The sequence below is a fragment of the Gobius niger genome, assembly GCF_951799975.1.
Source record: "Gobius niger genome assembly, chromosome: 23".
In the NCBI taxonomy this organism is placed as follows: Eukaryota; Metazoa; Chordata; class Actinopteri; order Gobiiformes; family Gobiidae; genus Gobius; species Gobius niger.
The window spans coordinates 11,943,567-11,967,831 of NC_136874.1; the positions used below are offsets into that span (position 1 = coordinate 11,943,567).

Below are 24,265 nucleotides of genomic sequence, written 5' to 3' on the forward strand. Positions count from 1 at the left end.
TAGAGGATGGATCGACCCGGACTCGTAGCTTCCAACAGCGGAGACTTTTGGACAATGTGACATAGAAAGTAACAAGGTGCTGAGAGAAAGTAAAGAGGCCGCTGTATCTGCAGGTTTAAACACAGAGGCGGAGCTCCCAAGAGACTGAACTTGAAAACTTGTCAAAGTTATCGTTCTTTTTTAAGTGCCAATCAATATATTAAGCACACACAGTAAGAGTACTATTCCCTACATATTCCCTTAAGGCCTCTCAGCATTGTACAGTAAGTAGGTCTGTATCTAAATTGCAGCCTTAAAAAAACAAAAGAGAAGGAATCACGAGATTGCTTTACACCGTGACGAGAGAAAAAAAAAAGAGAAAATGAAAGATAAATAAATGTACAGACAGTAAATATTGAGCTCCAAAATGTATCGTTTAGCTGTTATTCATTGAACAACATCTATTTGTACGACTGTTCATTTTTTGTCATAATTTTAGTCGGTAAAACTAAGACTAAAGTAGTAAATAAGACTAAACCTATGATTACTGTTAAGCTGACTAAAACCATGACTATAATCTAGGGTTGGGCCATATCGTATCGTATATATCGCGATATGCTTAAAAAGTCAAATGAAATGAAGTATGTAAAATACTTGAGTAGATCATATATATCTTTGCATTGATCTTCCAAACAGGCGTAAGGCTGGAATTTTGAAGTATTTTGTCCGTTGTCAATTATATCGTCAAATATATCGTTATCGTGATATTGTGATAGAGATTTTAGGCCAAATCACCCAGTCCTACTATAATCTTCACAATGTTTTCATCATCTAAAAACTGTTTGAAAGAGCCTCACATCCTATATATTCACTGCTAAAACAACAGGAGGGAGAAGCTCCATGAAGCGGTGCAAATTGACTAAATATGTCATATATCAATATCAATAAAGTTGCAAAATTAATTCTTACATAAGATTGTGGGTGAATAAATCTTCATAAAAAGTAATTTACAGGGTTTTTTTGTCAAAAGACTAAGACAAAAACTAAGGAACACATTTATATAACTGTAATATTGTTGAAGTCGTCACTGGTCACATGACTGGACACATGAGATAATTGAATAATCAGGTCTGCTGCGTTTACTTCCAAGCTCTCCCAAATAGAGCTGAAAACTGTATTTTATCGAAAGAGACAGAGAAGCGTTCCCTCTCCTCTCACCCCCCCCCCCCTCCTCATCTCTCTCCTCCCCCCCTCCTCCCCTTCGTCCCGGCGGGTGTCCGTGTCCAGCCCGAGCCAATATGCGCCGTCTGCCGTCCCTGTTAAACAGCAATCTAAAGGCAGGCTCACGCTCAGCCACTGGGAAGGCGGCCCACCGGAGTGCGGACTTCGCCATCTCCTAACCAAACACAAAAACGCTTTATCTGCCGCGCGCCGACCCCCTGGTGGCAAGGGAGGGCAGTGCGCCGCCTCTGGTAAACACGGCTTTAGCAGGCACGCGCCGGATTGTTTGAAATGCAGCGTGAAGAGAGTTAATAATGTTGTAATTTAGAGCACTTTGGGACAGGAGGAAGGAACGGTGCATTGATATGTTTGTCCAAAGAGTTCAGCCCTTCATAGTGCTGGTAAAACAATATTAATGTTGCTGTAACCTAGACTTTTGTACTTTCAGAAGAATCTAGTATGTAATTATTTTTATTTATTGAAGTCAAAATTAAGTAATTAGTATTGTTTACAGATTATTTATTTTTTTAAACAAGGTGTCCGGAATCCAAACCACAATAAGCCCATGTACAGGGAGCTTCAAAATTGTGATCTCTCAATACATTATCTCCTGTTCACCTGCTGTTTCTCCACAACAAAAGTGTTGGTAATCATGAAAGTATTAAGGCAAGGCATGTTTATTAATGCCACGCATTTCGAACACAAGGCATCCCAGTTTGTATTTAAAATAACTTATATTTGAGCAGCATCACCTTGTGTAAGTTTGTATAAGCTACACAGCGGCGGAGTGATCTGCTAGAAAATAGTCCCTCAAAATGCGATCGTTCATGTGATGCAAGGTCAGTTATATTCCAAAAATTATTCTATCAACACAGACATTTATATGGTTAGTCTGGTGTTATAAGTGATTTGTCTCAGGTGCTCTGTGGAGCGGGTCAGACTGTTTTTAATGCAGGCTAGCTGATACCATAGAAATGTGCTAGCCTAGCACTAGCCTAGCGCCACTAAACTCTTCAAATATAAGAACTGCATGAATTACAAAAACTCTGGATAACTAGGAAGTGAGGCCCTATGTCAAAAATCCTGAAATATCCCTTTAAGGCAAAGCACATATATAGAAACATCAAGGAAGTTTCTATAGAAGGTCAGCTGGCCATTGACCGGGGCCAAGACGCAGAACGACGGGGGCGTTGTTGGGGGGGGGGGGTATGTGTGTGCTGTTGTTTACAATCCTGAAAGTCAGTGTTATGCAAAATATGAGCGAAGGAGCTTATCTGGTTAAGCTCCGTGGCTTGGCCTTGAAGGGAAAGTGCTGAGAAATAAGAGGTCCAGCTGCTTCAAATCTCCTCTCTCAGGAGGAAGAGAATTATTCCAGAAAAGTTAATACATTTATAATGAATGAGCTTTTTACTTGTTCTCAGCATTAGAGCAGGTAGTTCTCACAGTTTTTCTCCCAAAATATTGTCCACCTTTTGTCCGTCTCCACAGCGAGCTGCCAGGTCGCACGTAACAGTCCATCACTGTGCGTTACAGTACAGTAGTACCAGTACCAGTAGCAGTAGCAGGAGCTGTTTTAGATTCTTCTGTTTATTTTTGCTATAAAAATGTGATATACTGCAATCTGGTCAGAACGTGCAACTTCATGGAGTTTATTTGAGAAACAAAACATATCTTTGCAGAGTTATTTTTGGTCTGGCTAATTATAAACTGTCCCATTTTGCCCAAGGTTACCGCAACACGCCGACCTACATCTGAACCAGCGGTTTGTCTGCTCCGGGTAATGGCTCCACAGCAGCCGGCACGTCAGATAACACCGCGGTAATGACTGTATTAGCCGTGTCTGGACAGAGTGGAGCGCTAAGTATAAAGCCAAAGGGTCAGAAACAGGTCACGTACGGGGGTCAAAGAAATCCGATTTGGGTCACTGTAGCCCCGCAGTCTGAGCGCAGCCCCGTTGACGTATCTGACCGGACATTTTTCCCCGCTCTCCTCCGATCAGCCTGAGTCCGGCGCGTCGCAGGTGTGTCAGAGCCGCCGAGCTGCAGCGTGGCACTCTTTTGGCTCAGACGGCTGTGTTTTAAATGAGCGCGCTGATGGTGCCTGGCTCTCCGCGTGGCCCCTGGACTCCTCCTGTTCAGAATTAATCTACTCCCGCCCACAGCTGCCGCGGCCCCCCGCTCTGAGCTCATTCTTTAGCATCTAAATTTAAAAAGGCACCTCATCTATCTCGCAGATGCCCCGGAGCGAGCCTGGGTAGACACGGCTCCGTGAGTGTCGGTGCGGCCGGACTGAGGAGGCGGACTTTTCTCACATACAGAGAAACAAACAGGGAGATGGGATGGAAAAATATGCTTTTAACCAAGTTACAACATTGTTTCTCTGTCGAAAACATATGCAAGTTCTATTCGCTCATGCAGGTTTGTGTTATACTGTTCACTTCGGTTGTTTCTTCTTCCACTGCTGAAGCGCACAGATCTGTACTTCCTGGATTTTATTACATCATATAGGGCTGCTCGATTATTGGAAAAATAATAATCACGATTATTTTTGTCATAGTTGAAATCACGATTATTCAAACTATTATTTGGGCCCTATAAAAAAAGGTGTTTATTTTATTTATTTATATATTTATAAATATAAAAAAAAACTATGCTGAATATTTTCTGTTTTCTGAACAGTACAAATGATTTCAAGTTTGCCTCGATTAAGGAGAGCTCTCTGTTTCACACCTGCCCCCTGCTGGCCAGCCCTCACACCTGCGCAAACAAACTGAGCAGCGCTGTTTGTTTTTAAGTGTTTTTAAGTGAAAAAAATCGCTTTTTTTTGATTATGCTAATTTTGTAATCGTTTAGTGGTATAATCGAAATTGTAATCGAATTTCAATTAATTGCACAGCCCTAACATCATAGACAAAATGAAATGAATATGTTAAACTGACAGGTGCTCAGTAACTAAGTAAATTCACCGTACTTAAGTTGTATTTTTTCTTTACTTGAGTCGGATTTTTGTTGCTTTTACTAAATTTGAAAGATGAAAGACTTTTCTACACTATATTTACAAAAAGTAAAAGTTGTGTGTTTTGTCCCATTTAAAGAGCATATGACAGGTTTTAATGCTTTTGAAAATATGACTTATTGAGAAGGATAACATCAGTTGCAAGTTCATCAGTCGCATTATTATCACTATATTTCAGTGAAACAGCAATTTTAATTAAGATTAAGCTAAGAAACTTGACGTTTAGCTTTTGAGACGCTAACACATTTAAATGATAAGCAATGCTAAGCGCTAATCAATGATAAAAGACCGTTTTTATTTGACTTTCCCTCATAAAAACCACATGAACACAAACCAACTGGGGACAATGACGTCACATCTCCCAGTCCACATGAACGCACCATGACTTAACATGGTTGGCACGGCAACAGTTTAAAATAGTTTGCCTTCATCTATGTCACTTCCTGTTTGTGTCCAGTAAAGAAGTGAAACCATAAACATCACAATGGCCAAACTAAAGAAAGCTGGGTCAAATCTTTCACAAAATCTTAAATATACTTATATTAACTATGTTTTAGCCAAAAATGTGTCTATTGTGTCATATGCTCTTTAAAGGCCTCATGACGCACACTCCCGAACAGCAGGTGGCGCTGTGCTGACGTGCGGCCAGTGCTCGAAGAAAGAAAGTCCCCGTCGTGTTGCCGTACAAGTGGCGAATTTGGACATCATATTTATGTTTATGAAGCTGGAAAGTTCATATTCTAAACATTTATTTATCATAATACATTGTTGCTTTTTTCTTGAAATCTATCACTTTAACCACCGTCGGAAATGAGTGTATCTGTCTATTTGTTTTATATACATTTGTGTGGGGAGAAAAAGAACCAACATCAACGACGATGACACTTGCGCCTGTTCATTTCCCACGCTGGCACTCGCTGTCCAGACACAGACCTGTTTGAGGGAGCTGTCCTTGGTGCTGAAGTGTGTGTAAGCGAGGAGAGTGTTTTTTTCTCCCCGCACTCTCGTGGTAATGCATGGTCACGCTCTGCGCCGCTCTTGAACACAAACACACAGATGTAGGATCTCGGTGACCCTTCATCTGCCCGGACTTTTACACTGGACAAAATGAGACCACAGAAGAACCACCAATGCCTTGTAATGAATTTTATTGGATATTATTCCTCCACATCATAGATCAGTATCGGTGTTCAGCATCATATAGCATTGAATTTTCCACATTGGAGCTTTAAATGGATGAAACCGCCATTGGTAACACATGTAAACAGGGTTAGCGTGTGGATGGGGGTGTTTATTTGCTTGCATGTCGCAGAGAGTTCACGTCTGCTGCGTGTTTCTGAGTGGTGCTCTTCTGCCCAGGAGGCTCTCATCATGGCCAGCGTGGACCACCCTCACCTGGTGCGTCTCCTCGGCGTGTGCCTGAGCCCCACCATCCAGCTGGTGACTCAGCTCATGCCCCACGGCTGCCTGCTGGACTACGTGCACGAGCACAAGGACAACATCGGCTCGCAGCTGCTGCTCAACTGGTGTGTGCAGATCGCCAAGGTAAGGACCCGAGGGACTTCGTTACGGCTTCACGGTGATTCACGTGCACTTGTCTGACATACGTGTCTTGCTACGTCACAGAGGAGTTCCTGGCTTGACTAGAAAGTGAGCAAGACCTGAACAAGACCTTAAAGCTGCATTATGCAACTTTTATGTCAATTTACTATTTGTGCGTATTTGACCTTCCAGTGACCCAACTGCTTTTATTTTCCATCACAGCTGCCTCTATGATGCTCCAGGATCAATTGTTTTGAGTGTTTCTGGTAGATTTTCACTGCTGTCGGACCCTCTCATCAGGAAGCCTGCAAAAAAGTGGATCCTGGAGCATTGTAGAGGCCACCGTGATGGAAAGTAAAGATGCCATGATGAACACCCATGGTCAATTACACACAAATATCAAACCTTGTGACTGCGATGTATGTGTGTGGAGTTTAACCCGTCTCAGGTCACATGATTTTTTTATTAGACGGTAAAACCATGACGGAGGGCACTGTGTTTACATGGTAGAGTATGAGTGGGTCGTCTGGGATGTCATGCCTGTGCTCGGCTTTCCTCGCAGTCCGAAAGCTTGTTTTTAGCTGCGATTGTTTGTTGTGGTTGGAGTTTTGCGGCTCTCTGTGCTGTTTTCCAATTGATGAGGGTCTGTTCCTCTTTGACGCATAGATACAGGCAGCAACGTGTCATACAAGGGACCTACCTGTTTTCTTGCATACATTTATTCATCATACACCAGTAAAATCAAGCCAAAACGGGGTCCATATGGATGTTGCTGTTTTCTCACAGCAAATTGTTCCATAGAAGCGAAAAACGGCACTGGTTGCTAACGTTAGCACATGTAACATGAAGCTAACATAAGGCTCCTGGTTAACATTGTCCGTTTTTGAAACACTTTGCTCCCTTTCACGTCTCTGTATCTTTATTTGGTAGAAAATATATTCATAATTCAGCATTTGTTAAAGTAATGAGAGAAAGTTCAGTTTTTCTTTGTTTCCCCTCTGGGTGCTTCGAACATGACCATATATGGACAATCCCAAAGGTCTGTTTTGACCTTTCGTATGGCTTTTGATATTGTAGTTAGTACATTACGGATTGTGCAGTGCTCTTAGAAGTCACTCACTTCAATCAAGCATATCAGGACTGGAAAAAATCTGGGCGTAGATACAGTTAAGGTCAAGGTGTACTTTATCTTCCTATTAGGGAAATTTGCCTCTAAATTATGCTTCCATCTTAAAAAAAAACAGCGCTATTTTCCCGTAAATTTGGCTGTCAAAAAGTAAAACAACAAACTGCTTTTATCAGAGCAGTATTTCGCTCTTCTTAAATTAACCCAAAGCCTACTTTCCCCGCAGAGAAACTGACTGATTGAGCGAATTGTAAAAATCAATGCGGGCGAGTCAATAGAGCTTAGCATGTTCACATTATCCAGCGGAAGAGCGGCCGTCCCCGTTATTACTCCACGACTGCCGTGATGAGTCTGCGCCGAGGGGGGGGGGGGGGGGACAACACTACGGTTTCCTGCCTGAATTTGATCAAGGAAGAAGGATCATTTCTTTACTTTATGCTTTATGTTTATTCAATTTTTAACTTTGTCTCCTAGATTCGCCTTATATTTAGCAGAATCTGAACCTGAGGCGCTTTGTAACCTCCTCAAAGCTGTACATCCACGTGTTCTCCGTCCGACCACTCCGCCGTGTGGATAAATAAGTGCGTGCGCCTCTCGTCTGCAGCTCTCCACATAATCACAGGGACCCTCTCTCCGAGCGCAAAGAGCATCCTTCCACAGCCTTGCAATTTTCCCTCAAAAGGGGGGAGAATAATTCTGCCGGCGCGCGGCTCCGGCAAAACCTATTGTTAAGTTGGAGGACCGAGGAGTGGGATTGGATAACAGGGAGAGGAGGGGGGGGGATGTTAAGAGCACGGGGGAAGGTCAAGGGAGGTGCAAGCGGAGAGGAGGGTGGACCGGGGGATTCTGGAATAACAAGTAGAAGGAGTTCACTCTTGTCATTTATTCTTCAAGTAAAAAAAGGAATCGTTTTGAGGCGAGACGCTGCATATGGAGATAAATCTGAAACTCTACATGACTGTCTGGTTTTCATTGACATATTTCATACAAAACAGGGAAAACATGTACAATAGGCCAGGGTGAATGACAGTGTGTTTGAGAGTGTGGGACAACGAATGCAAATCAGCCCATGGCACTGTCCTGACCAGATTAACAAACAAGTATTCATTTTAAAGTCCTTTCTACTGGCCAACATCACACACACTCCACTTTTGGACGTGTTTATGAGGGAATTATTAGATCATAGTTCATGTGCTGGAAGAGAGGGCTTTAAACTTTGTGACAGTTTTTGTTTCATGTGAATTGGCCCAGGAATTACAGAGAAATTAGCAATAAAATAAGACTAGAAATCAGCATTTTGGCTGTTACCATAGTGACCGCCAAAGCTGCCCTCAGCCTCAATTACAAACTCTTAAGAGTGTTGTGACGTCACGTGAACGCAGCCCATTCACCTGATTAAGCCCCGCCCACTTTTACCTCTTTTTGCCTTGTCTCTGCACTTCCATTGTATTGACACTTCCGGTCGAGCAGGAACCCCTTTCATTTAAACGGAGAGCGAGGGAAATAGTTTGTTTCGTAGATTGATTTGTGTAAAATGTCCAATATTCATTTGCGCCAACAAGTCGACACTGCACCGTTTTTCTGCAAGGCCTAAAAAACGCTTTGTTTTCGTAGTAACTGATTTTATTTGGACTTCTCCAGTCCTATGTTAACAGATAGGAGAAAAGGGGTTCATGTGGATGTTTATTCAAAGCAGATTGTTCAGTAGAAGGGAAAAAATGGCAGTCGTAGCTAATGTTAGCTAGCGTTAGCATGTAGCAGGATGCTGACATGAAGCATCATGTTAGCGTTCTCCGTTATTTATGTATTTATGGGCTGCTGAACCACTTTGCTCCCCTCCATGTCTTTGTATCTTTATTTAGAAGAAAACTATATCAGCATTTGTTAAAGTAGTTTTTGAATAATAGAGAGAAAGTTTAGATTTTTCTCCTCTTTGTTTTCCCCCAACTGGTTCAAAGCAGAGATGCCGTCTGTATCTGTTAGTCAGGGAAGTAGAAACAGCCCATGTCCTCCATTTTTGTAATATTTTACACAAACATAATAAATTGAGCCTAGACTGTAACAAGACTGAGAATTGTAATCATGCATTTCCAAGCAAACACAATTACTGCATGAGTGCTTAGATGTATGACTATTTTTACATCCCCACCACCTCTCAGCTCTCAGCCCAGCCCTCCCCCCTGTCCGCCATCGCCATGACGACAGCCCAAACACACGTGAAGCGCCTGTATATGGGCTGCGGCCGGGCCGGTGACCGGGCGGCTCAGTGGATTGATCGGCCGCGGCGTGACGGCGGCGCTGACTCTTCATCACTGAGTGTTTTGGGCATTGAGATAATGGGGGCCATTAATCTGGACGCGGCCCCGGGGACAATGGGCCCCAAACTGTCACGCGCACACACATTACACACAGCGCACTCCGTTTCACTGATGATATTTTCCTTTACCTGTCAGACGCGCTTTCTTCTGTCATCGGTCGACACTTATGGGGGGTTTGGTTGAAGGTCCTGGGTCAGACTGTGAGCACTTTGTTTCCCCAACTACCAAAAACATGTACAATAGCCAGGTCGAAAGCAAAAGACAGATAATGACAGTATACAATTAAACTGTCAGTAAATGTTTGTTCAGTGTTTGATATTTCCACATCCTCCATGTTTGAATTGTGGCCTTTAATTTTGAGTTATTTTTGGTGTGAAGTTGTCCTGAAGTAGTTCATACATTATAGAACAGTACGGGGAATATATTAATACCACAGAAAAAAATCTGCATATGTTTCACTTCTTAAAGGCGCATTATGCAACTTTTTATGTGGAAAAAAAAGTTTAGATTTTTGCGTGTTTGACCTTGTAGTGACCCAGTATGAGTGGTCAGCATGGCCCCTTTACTTTCAATCATGGTGATCTCTGCAACGCTCCAGGATCAATCGTTTTGTAGGTTTTCTGGAGAGAAAAACCCACAAAACAGAGAAAATCTTCCGAACAATTGATCTTTGAGCCTCCTAGAGACCACTGTGATGAGAGGTCACACGATATGGGTTTTTCTAAGGCCGAAGCTTGATATTGATATTTTTGTCTGGTCTATAATCCTGTAAAAACATAACTACGTGGCCGATTTTATTTGATTACTTTAGGTGGTTCGCACACTGTTGCTAGCTGCGACAGTTTGCACATTCAAAACTAACTCTCTAGGTTCTGTGCCTCAAAATGACATGGAGCTTCTCTATGTAGACTGAGGTTTACTGAAACTTATATTTAACAAACTTGTAGCTAACTTGTAGTTTCTCCGTCCCCTGAGGCCTGAGGAGTTTTGGGAAGACTCGTTTCAAAAGCCCTGACTTTGCTCTTCCCAATGCCGGTCCCAAAGATATCGCCTTTTATCTGCACAAGAACGGATGGTAGCTTATGTTGCAAAATCCCCAAATATCGGCCCGATATCAATGGCGCATTTAGTGATAATAATAATAATAATACATAGGTCTTATATAGCGCTTTTCAGGAAACACAAAGACGCTTTACAAGTGAGACAGACAAACAAAGATGGCAGAGCTATTGTTGGTTGAGCTGAAACAGGTGGGTTTTGAGCAGTTTTTTGTAGGTGGCCAGTGAGTCTGAGTTTCTGATGTGGATGGGGAGTGAGTTCCAGAGGGTGGGGGCGGCGATGGCGAAGGCTCGGTCCCCCAGGGTTCGGTGCTTTGATTTGGTGATGGGTTTGAGAAGGTTTAAGTCGGCAGAGCGGAGGCGACGGGATGCAATGTGGGAATGCAACCACGCCCGTCCAGCAAAATGGGGGAACTTAGAGAAACTTTAAGTGCAATCATTTCATCAAACAGAGGAAAGAGACTTGGACGAAATGGGAAACTTTTGAGAAAAATAATGTGGTCAATATCAGCCAAAACTATACACTGTTTGGTTCCATACTTCGCTTAAGGCATGGATTTATAGAACTAAACATAGATTCTTCAGTGTTGAGTTTTATGTTCAAATTTTAGCTAAATACACTAAATACATAATTGACACTAACTTTCTTTGAAACTAATATTCCAAGTGCTAAAGTACCCCCAGGTTCCGTACCCGTTTTAGACCATCATTTTGTTATTTCCGATGAACTTGTGAAAATTATTGAGCAATGTCATGATTTTCCAATTTGAATCCAATTGAAAATGAATCCTATGAATCGATATTTCTTTTGAACAATGGCAGTTGATGAGTAAAAGACCATTCATGAGACAATGGTCCAGATTGGAAGTCCATTCAGAGACATCAGCCAACAACTGTCTCGGATGGTTTGGTCCATGTTCCTATTGTTCAACTGCAGTTATTCAAACTTCTAAAAACAAGCACACTTCCACACACCAGGTCACATGTTTTACCCGAGTAAACTTTGAATATACAGGGACGAGAAGAGCAGCAGAACATAAACATTGACTTGAAAGCGTCTTCACGGGTTAAATGCCTATAACGCATCAACATCTGTCCAAAATGACTCGGGCCAAATCCACTTAAATCCGGTCACAGCAATTACCTGTTCACATTACGGCAAGAATATGCAATTAAAATCCACAATGTGCTCCACTCACGTGTGAAGCTGACCCACTTCCTCACCGACCTGAGAGTGTTCAGGATGTGGAGTCAAGTTATTCTTTCAACTAACTTTGACCCGTGATGGACGTTTAGCAAAGTGAACATAATAATTACTACATTGTTTGAGACAGATCTTTATGCTCACAATGTTTCCGCTTTTCTGTGGTTGCAATTTCTACGCTTTTTTGTCACCATTTTGTTCTGTTTTTGTCACTTTTTCATTGATTTCCTTTCAATAGTTGTTGCTAATTTTACACTTTTTCTAGAAGCTTTTAGATTTGGGTAAAGCTGAACTGGAGAAAATGTGTCCGGTTCAGGCGGATGTTAAGAGGTTTTAAGCAAAGATGTTTAATAAAGCTCTACATCGGACATGGCTCCCGTTGACGTGGTAAGCGTGGCGGCCATCTTGAGACTGGCCGGCTAGGCTAACCCCTATCGCGACCAATGCTAAACCATTGATTCAACGGTAGAATGTGAGACCCACTCATTGTTTGTGGTTGGCTGTATCACTTAAGTCTCGTATCTCAGTCAGGATCAGGTCATTTATTTGAAATGTCTGTTTTTTTTAGTCGCGTTGTTTAGCCGTATTAGCTTTGTTTTCTCCATTCATTCCCAGGGTTCAATGGTTAGCATTCATTTATCACTGTCCCATATTCAAAACATAGTCATGTAGTGTTAAAAGTACAGTTTTAAATGGGAAACAAATGTTATATTTGAGCTGAATGATTTGAAGTGACAGAGGAGAATCCATGAACAAATGTAGCTTAAGTCTATGCCTCCTGTGTAACTGGAAAACATTTGAAAAACTGCCACAACATTATTATCTAGATCAGTCACAATTATCAAAGTGTCATGAAATAACTAGAAATAGATCAGTATCAGAACAGCATCAATGAAGTAAGTGGTGTTTCCCATTTGATTGCATTGCACTGGGTTAGACGGGCCAGTCACAAGATGGCCGCCAGAATTGCCATTCATTTACTATGGCCATGTCCTATCTAGAGTTTATTTAAGATCTTTGTCTACACACGGTATTTTGTGATTCCTGCACATGTTCATTTCCCAAGCTTATCCAATCACAAATATTGACCTGTTTGGTATCCACATGTAGCACGAAAAGCGACTGAGATGACTCTGTAATCCAAATATGGTCATTTCCTTTCCTTTATTGCGCTCTTTGAACCCACACAACAAGGCCAACTTTGATTATTTTTTTTCCCCCACAAATAACTAGTTGGTCGAACAAACTCACCTCCCTCCCACATTCTCCGCCTCAGTGGCCTCCATCCCCGCTTGCTGTATTTTGTCACCAGCGTTTGGAGGTGAATGCAGGACACAGTCTTGGCCCACATTTCTGAGCACAAAGCTGTATTTCATCTGCAAGATCCAACCCTTTCCTCTCTTTCCCCCATTTCCCCCAAATCAATGAGTAATCTTTCCGGTCTCCGTTACCCTCTACAGATGTTTTTTTTTTTCCTTCTTTTTTAATCCGTCGGTGGATTATTAATGGAATAATTAGGATTGGGATGTATTCTAATGAACGAATCAATCACTGAATTAAATATGGGGTCGGAGCGAGAGTGCAGGCCGAGGGAGAGGGTAATTCTGAACAGGCTGGCAGCGTCCTGTGTGGAGTAATGAAGGCACGGACACAAGCTTTGGATTTAGTTTCTGTGGCATTAAAATGTCTTCAATTTTATCGTTTATTGCCTAGGAGCACATAATGTTAATCTTTGTTTTTCTAATGGATAAATAAAGGAGGACATAATGTAATGTTAAGAAACAGACATTGCACTACAAAAACTAGCATGGGTTTAAATGACTTGAGTTGAGAATATGAATCTTATTTTCAATGGTTTTCACTCATTTCGATTTTTATCCTGATCGGACCAAGCTTACTTTGCGAGTTTGAGGACATGTCTCACAGGTTCTGAGGTCATTTAGCTTGAAATAAGAACTACCAATGAGACAAGTACAATTGCATTACCCCACTTGCAGATAATTTAACCTGGAATAAAGACAAAATGTATTGTCAGAACAAGTGAAATAATCTGGGTGAAACGCCCAACTCAATCTTAAAGCAGTAACTTGTTTACCTTAATAAATCCTTTTCGTAGTCCCTCTGGGGGTAACACAAGTGTTAATGGGATTGTTTCATCTTTCTCTGGTGTCTCTGGATAATAGAATCACAAAGAAGAAGCTAATAGGCTAATGGGCAAAGCTAACTGTGGGCTAGCACCACTTTAACAGTATTTACAGCCAAGTTTCAGTGAAAAAAAAAGATCTCCATTGTGTAATTGGATGTACAATATCCCTCTGTCCCTTTGTCTTTTCTGTGAGTGTAGTATTTACTCCCACGGACAATTAATGAGTAAAAAACTGCAACATGCTACGACACCGGCAGTGGCGCTTATGGCCTCTAGGGACATGAGTTACTAATGACTGATTTAGCTCATCAAAACAACTTAAATTTAAATATTTTTGCTCAATTTGAGACATGTAAGCTGATATTCATTTTTTGGAGTGTGTTGACTCTGTGGTAGATGAAAGCCCTGAACCTAAAAGCGGCTGCAGTGAGCCACTGGTTAAACAGTATCAATAATTAGCACTTCATAAATACATCATTAGCTAACACATTTATTACAAAAACACTAACTGGGTGTCTGAGTTTGTAAACAAGCTCAACAAATAGTTGGCCTGATTAAACAAAAACTGGAAGCTTAAAAACAGATGCATAATGTACAGTCTATTTTAATAGCAAATTATAAAAAAGTAGTTGAATTATAATTTACTCTTTAAAAAAAGGCTTAGTTCGTGTTTGCATATTTGGCCCTGGCTTGAAATGAGCCCGAGGCCCCTAAATAACTACTTCACACGCACTGCAGCGAGTTTGCCGTCTATAGGATTAATTAGTTGGCGTTAGCGTGTTAGCATGCTCACCGCGCTCCCGTGTGAAATAACCCAAACAGGAAACCACGCTCTGCATATTGCATCAGAGGAGCCCATTATTGCACACACAGAACATGCTAGCATTCATATTTTAGCGCGCCGCGGTTAAGTAGCAGGCATTGCCTCGGGGCGGAATTTCCAAAAGGTCAGTGTTTAGCAGCATCATTAGTTCTGCCAATCTCCAAAGCGGCACCCAGGTCGGCCACGACAGCAGCTGTGGGCGACGTGTCAGCCCGGCGACACAACAGCCCCAGTGTCCGCCATGTTGTCTGTCATTAAGTATACCACATACATGCTCACAGGTCGAGTGTACGCAGGTTGAAAGGAGTTGAAATCATTTTTAGTACTAGTAGTAGATTAATCCAGGACTGACGCATTGTACTGCATACCAATAATATTCAGTTTTAAAGGAACAGGCCACCGTTTTTCCATACTGAGTTATGTTCTTACCTGAGCTGAGACGAGTTGATACGTAACTGTCTGGTCTTTGTGCGAGCCCTCAGTCACGCAAAACGACCAAAGATGTTGTTAGCATGTGGCCTCTCCCAATGTATTCCTATGGCTCCAAACGGGGGTGAAGTTGGAAGCGACCACGCTCTTCCACGGGCACGCACAAACACCAGACAGGTACGTATCAACTCGTCTAAACTCATGTAAGAACATATCTGAGTATGGAAGAACTGTGTGCCCTCAGTCACGCAAAAAGACCAAAGATGTTGTTAGCATTTAGCTACTCCCAGTATATTCCTATACCTACAAACGGGAACACACATATCACAGTATGGAAAAACGGTGGCCTATTCCTTTAACAAGTTTTAATGTCAGGTGTATACAAATAAGACTAAAAAGCGTACCCTTTATGGTGCTTATTTTATGTCGCTCTTGAGCCGGGGATTTCCAGGAAGTAACACCAACATCGCGTTTTTTTAATATCGTATCTATTTCCTATATCAATAATCTACAGAAAAAAGTTTGTATCTGTCTTTCCCTATTCACCTGCAGCTTCTGGCCTTAAAACTTAAGATTCTTCTCAAAATGTGCCTTTGGGAACCACATGTACTTGACACAAGAGCTCGGGGTTCAAATTCTCCCACTCCCCCTTGCTTACGTCTGGTTTAGCACTAAATAAGTAAATCTCGTTTGGAATTCCGATCCCACAATTTGAACCCTTGACTCCGAAACTCTTATCCGTCTGTGCAAACACCCCGTTTGTGCTTCGTCAGGGAAAACCCGCGGCGCCAACGCGACCTCTGAACCCCTCTCCCGCCCGTGTTTGCCGAGCGCGCCGACCGCATTTTCAAAGTTTACCGTTATCTGCGTCGGACTCCCCCGTGGTTCCCCCCCTCGGTGACACCAAAATCCGGTCGGAATATCCGCGATTAGCCCTGGGTGTCAGCGGCTCCTCCGGGTGCTGAGCTAACAAATCTCTGCACGACTCATTAGTTTGTCTCCATCTCCTCCTCTTTCACACATACCCTTCATCGCTCGGACATCTGAATTCCCCCTCGCGCTTCCTCATGCCGTCGCATCTCAATTGGAAGCGTGACCAGAGATAGCATTGTGTTCAAACACAGTGTTAAGATGTGCCTTCTTTGGAATGAACATCACACCGCAGTTGAAGAAGGTGATTTAGCCAATGGTAGCATTTAGCTGCCGTTAGCATGACATTAGCTCACCTTCATAGTTTGTCTTTTAGTTGCTTCTCTCCTCTTGCATTTGCCTTGGCACCTCTGAACAATTCCATAAAGTCATCTAAAGTTTCCCAAAAGTATATAATAATAAAAAAAAAAAGGTTTGGCATATTTCTTTAAGCCAATGTTTTTTGTTTTTTTTTACCTTGGAATAGTTTATGCTGTTTGAACCCAATGTCAGTCCCTTATCAGTCCTTCAGTTTTATAGTTTGAATGTAATTGTTTTTCCTTCGTAAGCTTTTTTTTCTGGTAATTTATTCCATGCGCACATCGCTCTATAAGAGAATGTTCTTTTCAGGCTTTTTTGATTGTTCTTTTGGAAGAATACATTTCTTGGCAGTGACATGTCTGCTGTTATAATTATGTGTATCAGGAAGAAACTACAGATTATTAAATAGTATTTGAGGACGCTCAATCAGAAGTAAATGAACAAATCTATCTTTTTTCTATAGCTGAGTTGAATATCAAAAGTATTGCAATGCATAGTTTCCGATACAATCACAACAAAGACGTACTGCGGTATATCCCAAAACTGTACTTTGTCCCAGCCCTATTTCTAAGCTCTGTCCCTGTCAAACCCATAAACAGCCCTGGCTACTGTATTTTATCAGTAGATCATGAACAAAGCATGGCCTTATCCTTACTTCACCTGTGTCCTCCAGACGCTTTCATCTCCCTGTACACTCCAGAGTATAATTGCTGTTAATGGAGCAACTATATGCTCGCATTTATGTGAGAATGAGCCGTCTCTGCTCCCACGCTGACACTTGTGTGAACACAAGGACTGCTCAGTCGCTGTTCTTTTCTCCGTAATCAACAATACATAATTGTAGATCGTATCCTTACTTTCCCTATTAAAAAAAATAACTAAAGGGATAAGACAAGAAGCGGCAGGTAAGTAGAGAGGGGAAAGTTCATACGTATAGTTTCAAATAATAAATTGATTATCTTCAAATGGAAGATACATTTTATGTTTAAGTCGTCGCTTTTGATATTGGGCAAAACAAAAAGAGTTTGATTTGATTTAGAGTCTGTTGTTTGTCTCTGTCTTTGTTTTCCGAAGGACTTTTGGAAATCGTGTTTGTCGAATTCACTGAAAATACAAATCTGTCTATCATTTTTTTATTTCTTCAGCGGGCCGTTCTTACTTCAGAGTGATCAATCAAAAATGCTATAGATCAGACGGCATCTTTGGAATTGCCCATATATGGTCTTTGGAAAACAAAGAGGAGGAAAAGCTGAACTTCCTCACATCCCTCCACCACTACTTTAACAAATGCTGAATTCTGAATATTTTCGTTCTAGATAAAGAGACATGGAGAGGAGTAAAGTAGTTCAACAGCCCATAAATACTTAAAAAACGGACAATGCTAACCAGGAAGCTAACATTACAATCATGCTACATATGTCAACATTAGCCACAAGTGCCATTTTTGCGCTTCTACTAAAAAAATCTGTCGTGAAAAAACAGCTTTGCTTTGTTTTTAATAAACCAAACCAAACACACTTCCTTCCTCCTCGGCTTGGCCCCGCCCCTTCTCTGATACCTTAATGTCTATACTGTATCCATCAGCAGAGAAAATCGCTCAGAAACCCTTCTTCTTTGGAGGGAAATTTACAAGTCACATTCCTTTAGTGGTTTGGTTAGTCCCACCTTTGAAATTAAATTCAACAGAAGCAGCACCTGACTGACCTGTTAAGTATAGAACACACGGAGTAAGCAAATATCCAGGATAATGGTCAAGCTAACGGTCTAACACTAAATTGAAAACCCTGTAGTCCATTGTTAACAGAGCGAGCATATAGCCAGGTGCCATTGGCTCAGTGGTGTGAATAATAGTCCACGCAGCACAACTAATTACCTGCATGGCCATAAAACATGCAGCGAGGCCTGTTATTTTCTATGGATATGATGAATATGATGATGGAGCGCCGCTTGATGGCATTGGAAGTGTGCTGAGGTGCAAATGAGAAGCAATTAGAGCTTGGAGAGAGGAGCTGTCGATACACTGGACAAGGTCTGCCGAGCCTTTGCTCATAATCCTGTTTTCATAAATACTGGTGGCCACGTTTTATGCTGTTTGGGACATTCATATGAATATTTTCTCCATAGCATGAACCAGAGCTGTGCAATATTGCAGTCATGGCAATACAGAAAAACAAAAAACACCAAGAGCAACATTATGTTTCCAAAGATTAAGGTCCACTGACTTCCTGTGTATAGTATTCCAAGACAACAATGTCATCTTGCTTGTGAGAAAGTGCATGGTTTAAGTAGTAGGATGGAGTACCTTTCCATTTTTGACCAAATTCCTTTAATTGTACTTTATAGTAGTACCAGAACAGTACAAAACTATTCTTTATCCAAAACAGTGGTCTTCAAATTGCAGTCCATGTACCACTTGGGCTTCGTCAGGCAATACATAGTGTCAGATTTCTTGTTTCGGGAAGAAGAATTTATTTTGTATAGACTATTTCCATATAAGAATGATGTTTTAGATTCTTCAAAATAGCCACTCTTTGCTTTGATTACCGCTTTGTAAACTTCTTTTCTCAATGAGCTTCACAATGTCGTCACCAGAAATGGTTTTCAATTGACAGACTGTTGAAAACCATCTCAGGTGACGACCTTGCTCATTGAGAAAATACCAAGAATAAAGGGTGGCAATTTGGAAGAACTTTTGTCTCCTACATAATCCCATGTGTTCACTCATAGTTTAATGCCTTCAATGAGAATCGGACAATGTTGGAAGTGTTGAAAAGAAGAAGAAGAAAAGCCAATAAGTACTGTGTCTCATGAGGTGGTACTTGGCGCGAACAGTTTGAGAACCACTTATCTAGAAGTTAGAACCAGCACATAAAGAATGTTCATAGAAGACTTTCTTCAGTGTCTCAGGACTGACCAGGCATCCAAACTTATTTTTTGCTACCAGTTTTAGTTACTTAGTTGTCGTACCTTGACTTTTTTCAGTATCAGCAGGAACCAGTCAACAGTCCCCATCCCGGAGACATTTTTCGCACACAGATTGGCCGAAGCAGAGTCCAGACCTGAACCCCATTGAGAATCTTTGAGAAGATCATGATCAGGCATATCAGGCATATGAACTCTCAGTCCGACACATCAAACCAATTGGATGGGTTCAAAGTTCGATTCCCAGACGTCACACTGATTGGGAGCGGACGATGGGGGGTCCATGTCATCTTTTTTCTCTTGAGTAAAGGATCCTCCACCCTGAAAGTTTAACAAACCCTGAAAGAGGTCGTACTCACGTCCCAAATCCATGCAGCTCCAACTATGCGTTTCTCCTACTCCAAACCCAGAGTGACAATGTTTCCCCAAGTGGACCTTTCCCTTGACTTTAAAGATTAAAGATGATACAGCTTCTCTGAAATGAAATGATCCACTTATGTCAGTAGATACCCTCCAAATCTCGGCTATTTCAACCATTAAAGGCACTGATAATGTTAAAACAGACGCTACGCATCGCCCTTCTAACAGTCTGTGTAGAAAGAGATCTAAATGTGATAAAACCGACGCTATCAAAAGCCATCTGCTTCTTGAAATGCAAATCCCATTCAAAAGAGACTTGGGTTTTTTTGGCCATTTAAGGCGCCAGTGAAGCTCTGAATGACTAATGCGCCCGAGTTTGTATTCATAAAGTTGGAGTGAATTGAATAATAGAGGGATGTAGCTCGGTTATGATCCATATCCACATTTCCATTCCCCCAGGGCCTCATTAATAGTGCAAGCCCACAATCCTGTGCATCGGCGAGTTTGTTAGGGAGCATGTTGCGGCGTGATTACAAAACATCTCCTGCCTGACAAGATAAAGAGCAAATAAAGAACATGCAAAGGACATTATTGTACACGCTAATGCATCTGCTTGTAAACATGGCGTCTGTTTAGTATGTATGGACAACAGAGGGACTTGTAGGACTCGCCTCATGCCTGCGGTGCTTCCAGTGGTCCTTAGTCATGTTTTGCAGGATGTTCAGTGACACATTTTGGCTCGACACATCCCTTACCAAGGGGTTGTTCGCCCGGAGGCAAGTGTACCATGTAGTCATGGAGGCTGGAGCACTGCAGGACTCACCAGTTCCTTCAACCAGGGCCCCATTTGTCACTTTCTACAAACCAATGAGGGAAGCGTTAATTCCACAGTTCAAAGGAATTTGGCCCATAGTGCATCATGCGGAGGTGGCGGTGGTTTCTGCAATACTACCACCACCACTACTACTACTATTACGATTACCACTACTGTTGCTTACTACTGTTTCTGTCAGTTATCAAGGGTGTAAATGTCAGTCATCCAGGTCATTCAGTCTTATAAAGTTAACCTGTTACTTTCCGTTAGGGTTAGGGTTGAGATTATGGTTATGGTTAGGGTTTAGGGTTAGGTGATGTAAGTTGTGTTTCACTCACACAGATCTTACACATATTTTGAGAAACTAGAAGGTATTGGCTTTCAAATGAGGTATCACACTGGCTGTAAGCTCTCCAGTCAATACGCTTTGAGATTTGGATATGCACAATTGGAGAAAATAACTCTAATCCTGGCAGATAACAGGTTAAAACAAGACAAGTGGACTCTACATATTTTGACCTGTACAACAACATTTCGCTCTCCATCCAGAGAGCCTCCTCATGGCAGTTTGTGACTGTCACATCCACCAGACATGGTTTGTCTCCCGGTCACTTCCAACAGTAATGAATCTGGTGAAAAGATCAAACATACAGCATCAAGGGAAGCTGTTAAATCCTCTAATGTCTCGCCATTATTTACTTCTATTCCACCTGATGGGGCAGATGCAGCCATTAAAGGAGCTTAGAAAAGGACACCGGCCTATTGGCGCTGACTAGGTCAACCATTGATCAGATCTGCAAACAGTTCGAGCTTGGTCTTAAAAGCACCCAAACACCACCTTTTCGTGGCCCTCAGGCTTCTTGTTCAATCGGCAATGGTAAGTCCAGTCTTTTCACTTCACAAGCTTGTATTCCTACTAATAGTAATCCCACTAAAATGACTGCAGCTCCAACACGACCACTCTAGCCACCACTTCGACTTTTGCTTCTAATGCTACAGAGCGGCTCGGATTCATCCCCAATTGTTGATTCAGAAGCAGCCTCTGTAACATATTGGATATACGTGTATATACTCCCCCCATAGCCCTGGAGATCCCCATGTCCCCGCTGATGCCAAAATGGCGGCGCGTCACTGTCAGGGGGATAAGCCCGCGGGTCTTTGTAATTATCTGCGCGGATCAGCAGTGCTCAAGGATGCACGAGAGCGGGATTTGCGAGGGACACAGCGCCTTGATTGGAACGGTCACCTCTCCGCGCACACACACGTTAGCCGTAGCGCCGCGAGCTAGGGCTCATTATACACGGCCATATGCAGCCATTCTCTGGGACTCTGCGAAAACCTTCAACTTTCACTTTTGTGTTAGCTGTGTGACTTATAGATGGTAATGAGGAAGGCTATTGAAGACGGTTTGGGTGTACTTTATCTCATGTATGATCTTTTATCGATTGAAAATGTGCTTGTAGACATTGCTTTGTCTCAGTCGCACTTTCACGATGAGGAGCTGCAGATGCGGTAGCCACAGTTGCTCTTGGGCAAAGAGACAAATACATTTTGCCAATCTGTGCCAAAAGCCCTGTGAAATGAACTTGTGAGATAGGCGAGTAAAGTGTGTTGCCAGATTATCATGCAGGGACAGCTACATGGTGCGTCATAGCCAAGTCTACCATACAGGAACATCTGGGCAGAGAACTGGCCGGAAACCCCAAGGTTAAAGTGGGAAGAGACAGAGAGTGACCAAGCCAATATCCTGTGGGACTTCCAGATACAGGCGTGCAGAATGGTGATGGCGAACCAAGCGGACATTGCGGTGGTGGACAAAGAGTAAAGGAAAGCCGTTACTAAAACTAAAGGATGGCAACATCAGGAAAAAGGAACACAAGAGAAAAACGAAATGGCACATCTCACGGGGCACCCTGTTAATAAACTAAACTAAACCAGGGGCTCAGAGAAGAGCTGGGGAAGGCCTGGAGGGTGAAGGCCTGCAGTGTGAAGGCATCAGTGGAGCCACTCGGGGCAGTGACCTTCAAACTGAAGGAGCAGCTACTGCAGACTGACACACAGTCACTATGATGTGTTGGTGAAATCTTGGGAGGTTTGCTACAAATGAATTGCTCTCTGGGATCAATAAAGTTCATCAGAAATCAGAAAGATGCTCGCTGAACCCCTCATACTCCCAGGCCGACAGTAGAAGACCTGAGTCAGAGGGATAAGAGAGAGAGACCAGTCCATTTTTAAAATTTGGATGATTTCAATCAAAATTTCTGTGATAAAGTAAGTAATCAGACTCTGAACAAAAGTCCACTGGAATTGAGCCAGTCTTTTGAACTGGTCTTTAAATGGGCGAAGCCTCTTTGTGAAGAGCACTATACAGTATTCTATCAGTGCCCTGCCAACTAAAGAGAATCACGAAAAAATGCCATCACAAGGGAAGCTATTTCATTAAGGACTTTTGCGATTGTTAGCAAGAGCAGTGAGCAGGTCTGAGCCAGGATGAAACCTTTATCCAGTTAAAATAATGGAATATGACCACATGCTTTTCAAAGCGCTGTCTATATTGATTTAAGCCGGCCTATTATTCCCAGTAACCACGCACTGTATGTTCTGGTCCCTTCCTTGACAAAGATTTATTTTCCAAACTGAACCTCTGGGGATGTTAGTCCAGCAGCTTGTTGTTAAAATCCCCCGTGTTCCTACACCAACATCGCGTCCCCTCACATCGGAGGTCGCCTGTGGGCAGGTTATACGCGCAAAGACAGCTTCAAGCCGCGATAATTATGCCCCGCGATTAAAAATTATTACTTCTCAGTGTCATAGCCAGGAGCGCCCAAATTATAGCCATTACTTTGACGGTTAAATACGGTGGCGGGGCTACAAGCATGTCTTTTTAGCCACTCTAATCCGCGCCGCTCGCAGCCACCTCGCCGCCCTTAAGTCATCTGCGGGTACATTAGCGCGTTTAATTGCTCAGATAATAACATCTTTTGAGGAGAGTTCCGCTGTTTTGTTCACTCCGGCGCACAGAAGTATCCTCTCGTGGACATTGACCAGCGGAGGCGTTTTTGAAGGCCTGATGGGGAGGTCCTACTGCCCCTCTTTTTCCAGTTATTATGAGGAACAGTTGTAAATGATAATGATTTATGTTTCCCGTTGGAACTTGAAGCTCTCTTTTAAAGGGAAAAGTGGAGAAATGGTAGAATGTATACTAAAATGGTGGAACCTTTGAGCCCTGGAATGCTATTTTATGCATGCAGACACAAACAATGGAAACAATTATTCCGATGCATAGCTAAATAGTGCCCCCAAAACAAAATATTGAAGCAATCCATCGGAAGAAATCAAGCGGATGAACCACGCCTAGCATTTGTTCACATATTCCGTGCGCCTACAACAGCGTCTTGCTCGCGCTAACTCCCCCCCGCTGTGCAGTTTGGTTGAAATCGAATTTGTCACCCGCTCACAATGTCCACACACCTGTTCCTTTCACGCTGGCTCCATTCCCCCCAGGGACCATGCCAGGTCTGCGGGCATTTCTCAGCCCCCGTCCAGCCCTCGAGCGGAGCCATTGTCCCCTCGCTTATCGGCCCCGGACCAGGATTCGGCGGGTGGACAGCGGCATTGGTCACGGTGCGGGTGTGTTCCGGGGAGGGCAGGAGAGGTGGGCGGCGGGACCACATGTGGAGCTCTTATCGGCCCGCTTGGAAGCACACCTCGCTGGGCGCTAACAAAGCCGGGCTGTTTGTCCAGCTCGGGTTGGACGTGGTGAATGGGGGAAGCAACAGCATGTATCATGTGATTTCTTGCTTTATTGTCTGGGAACTTTGGAAGTAGTTGGTTTTCATGGAAGTCTTTTTTTTGCGGGGGGATGAACTGACCTAGATCTGCATTGCACATTAGGGTTGGACATTTTTTGGCAACATTTGGTGTCTGTCTTGAATGTTGCGATGACGAGGAGACTGAGAAACTTCATCATCTTCTGACAAACACAAACAGCTCAACTCTTCACCCCAGTGGACTCAAAGGATGGGTCAAATGCAGAGGACATATATCTTTACAGGGACTTTAAAGTTCCCTTTAACCT

The 24,265-nt window shown here is 42.7% G+C and overlaps 1 protein-coding gene across 4 annotated transcripts in view; it reads left to right on the forward strand.

Annotated features, from left to right (window-relative positions):
* LOC306981807 (receptor tyrosine-protein kinase erbB-4-like) overlaps positions 1-24,265 on the forward strand; it is a 494,462-nt gene that overhangs the window by 439,341 nt on the left and 30,856 nt on the right. For 2 of the 4 annotated variants that reach the window (XM_079581509.1, XM_079581507.1), the window contains exon 20: positions 5,575-5,760. In XM_079581509.1, the coding sequence (XP_079437635.1) occupies positions 5,575-5,760 (186 nt within the window). The remainder of the gene's footprint in view (positions 1-5,574; positions 5,761-24,265) is intronic. The other 2 variants (XM_079581508.1, XM_079581510.1) reach the window with 1 other exon arrangement.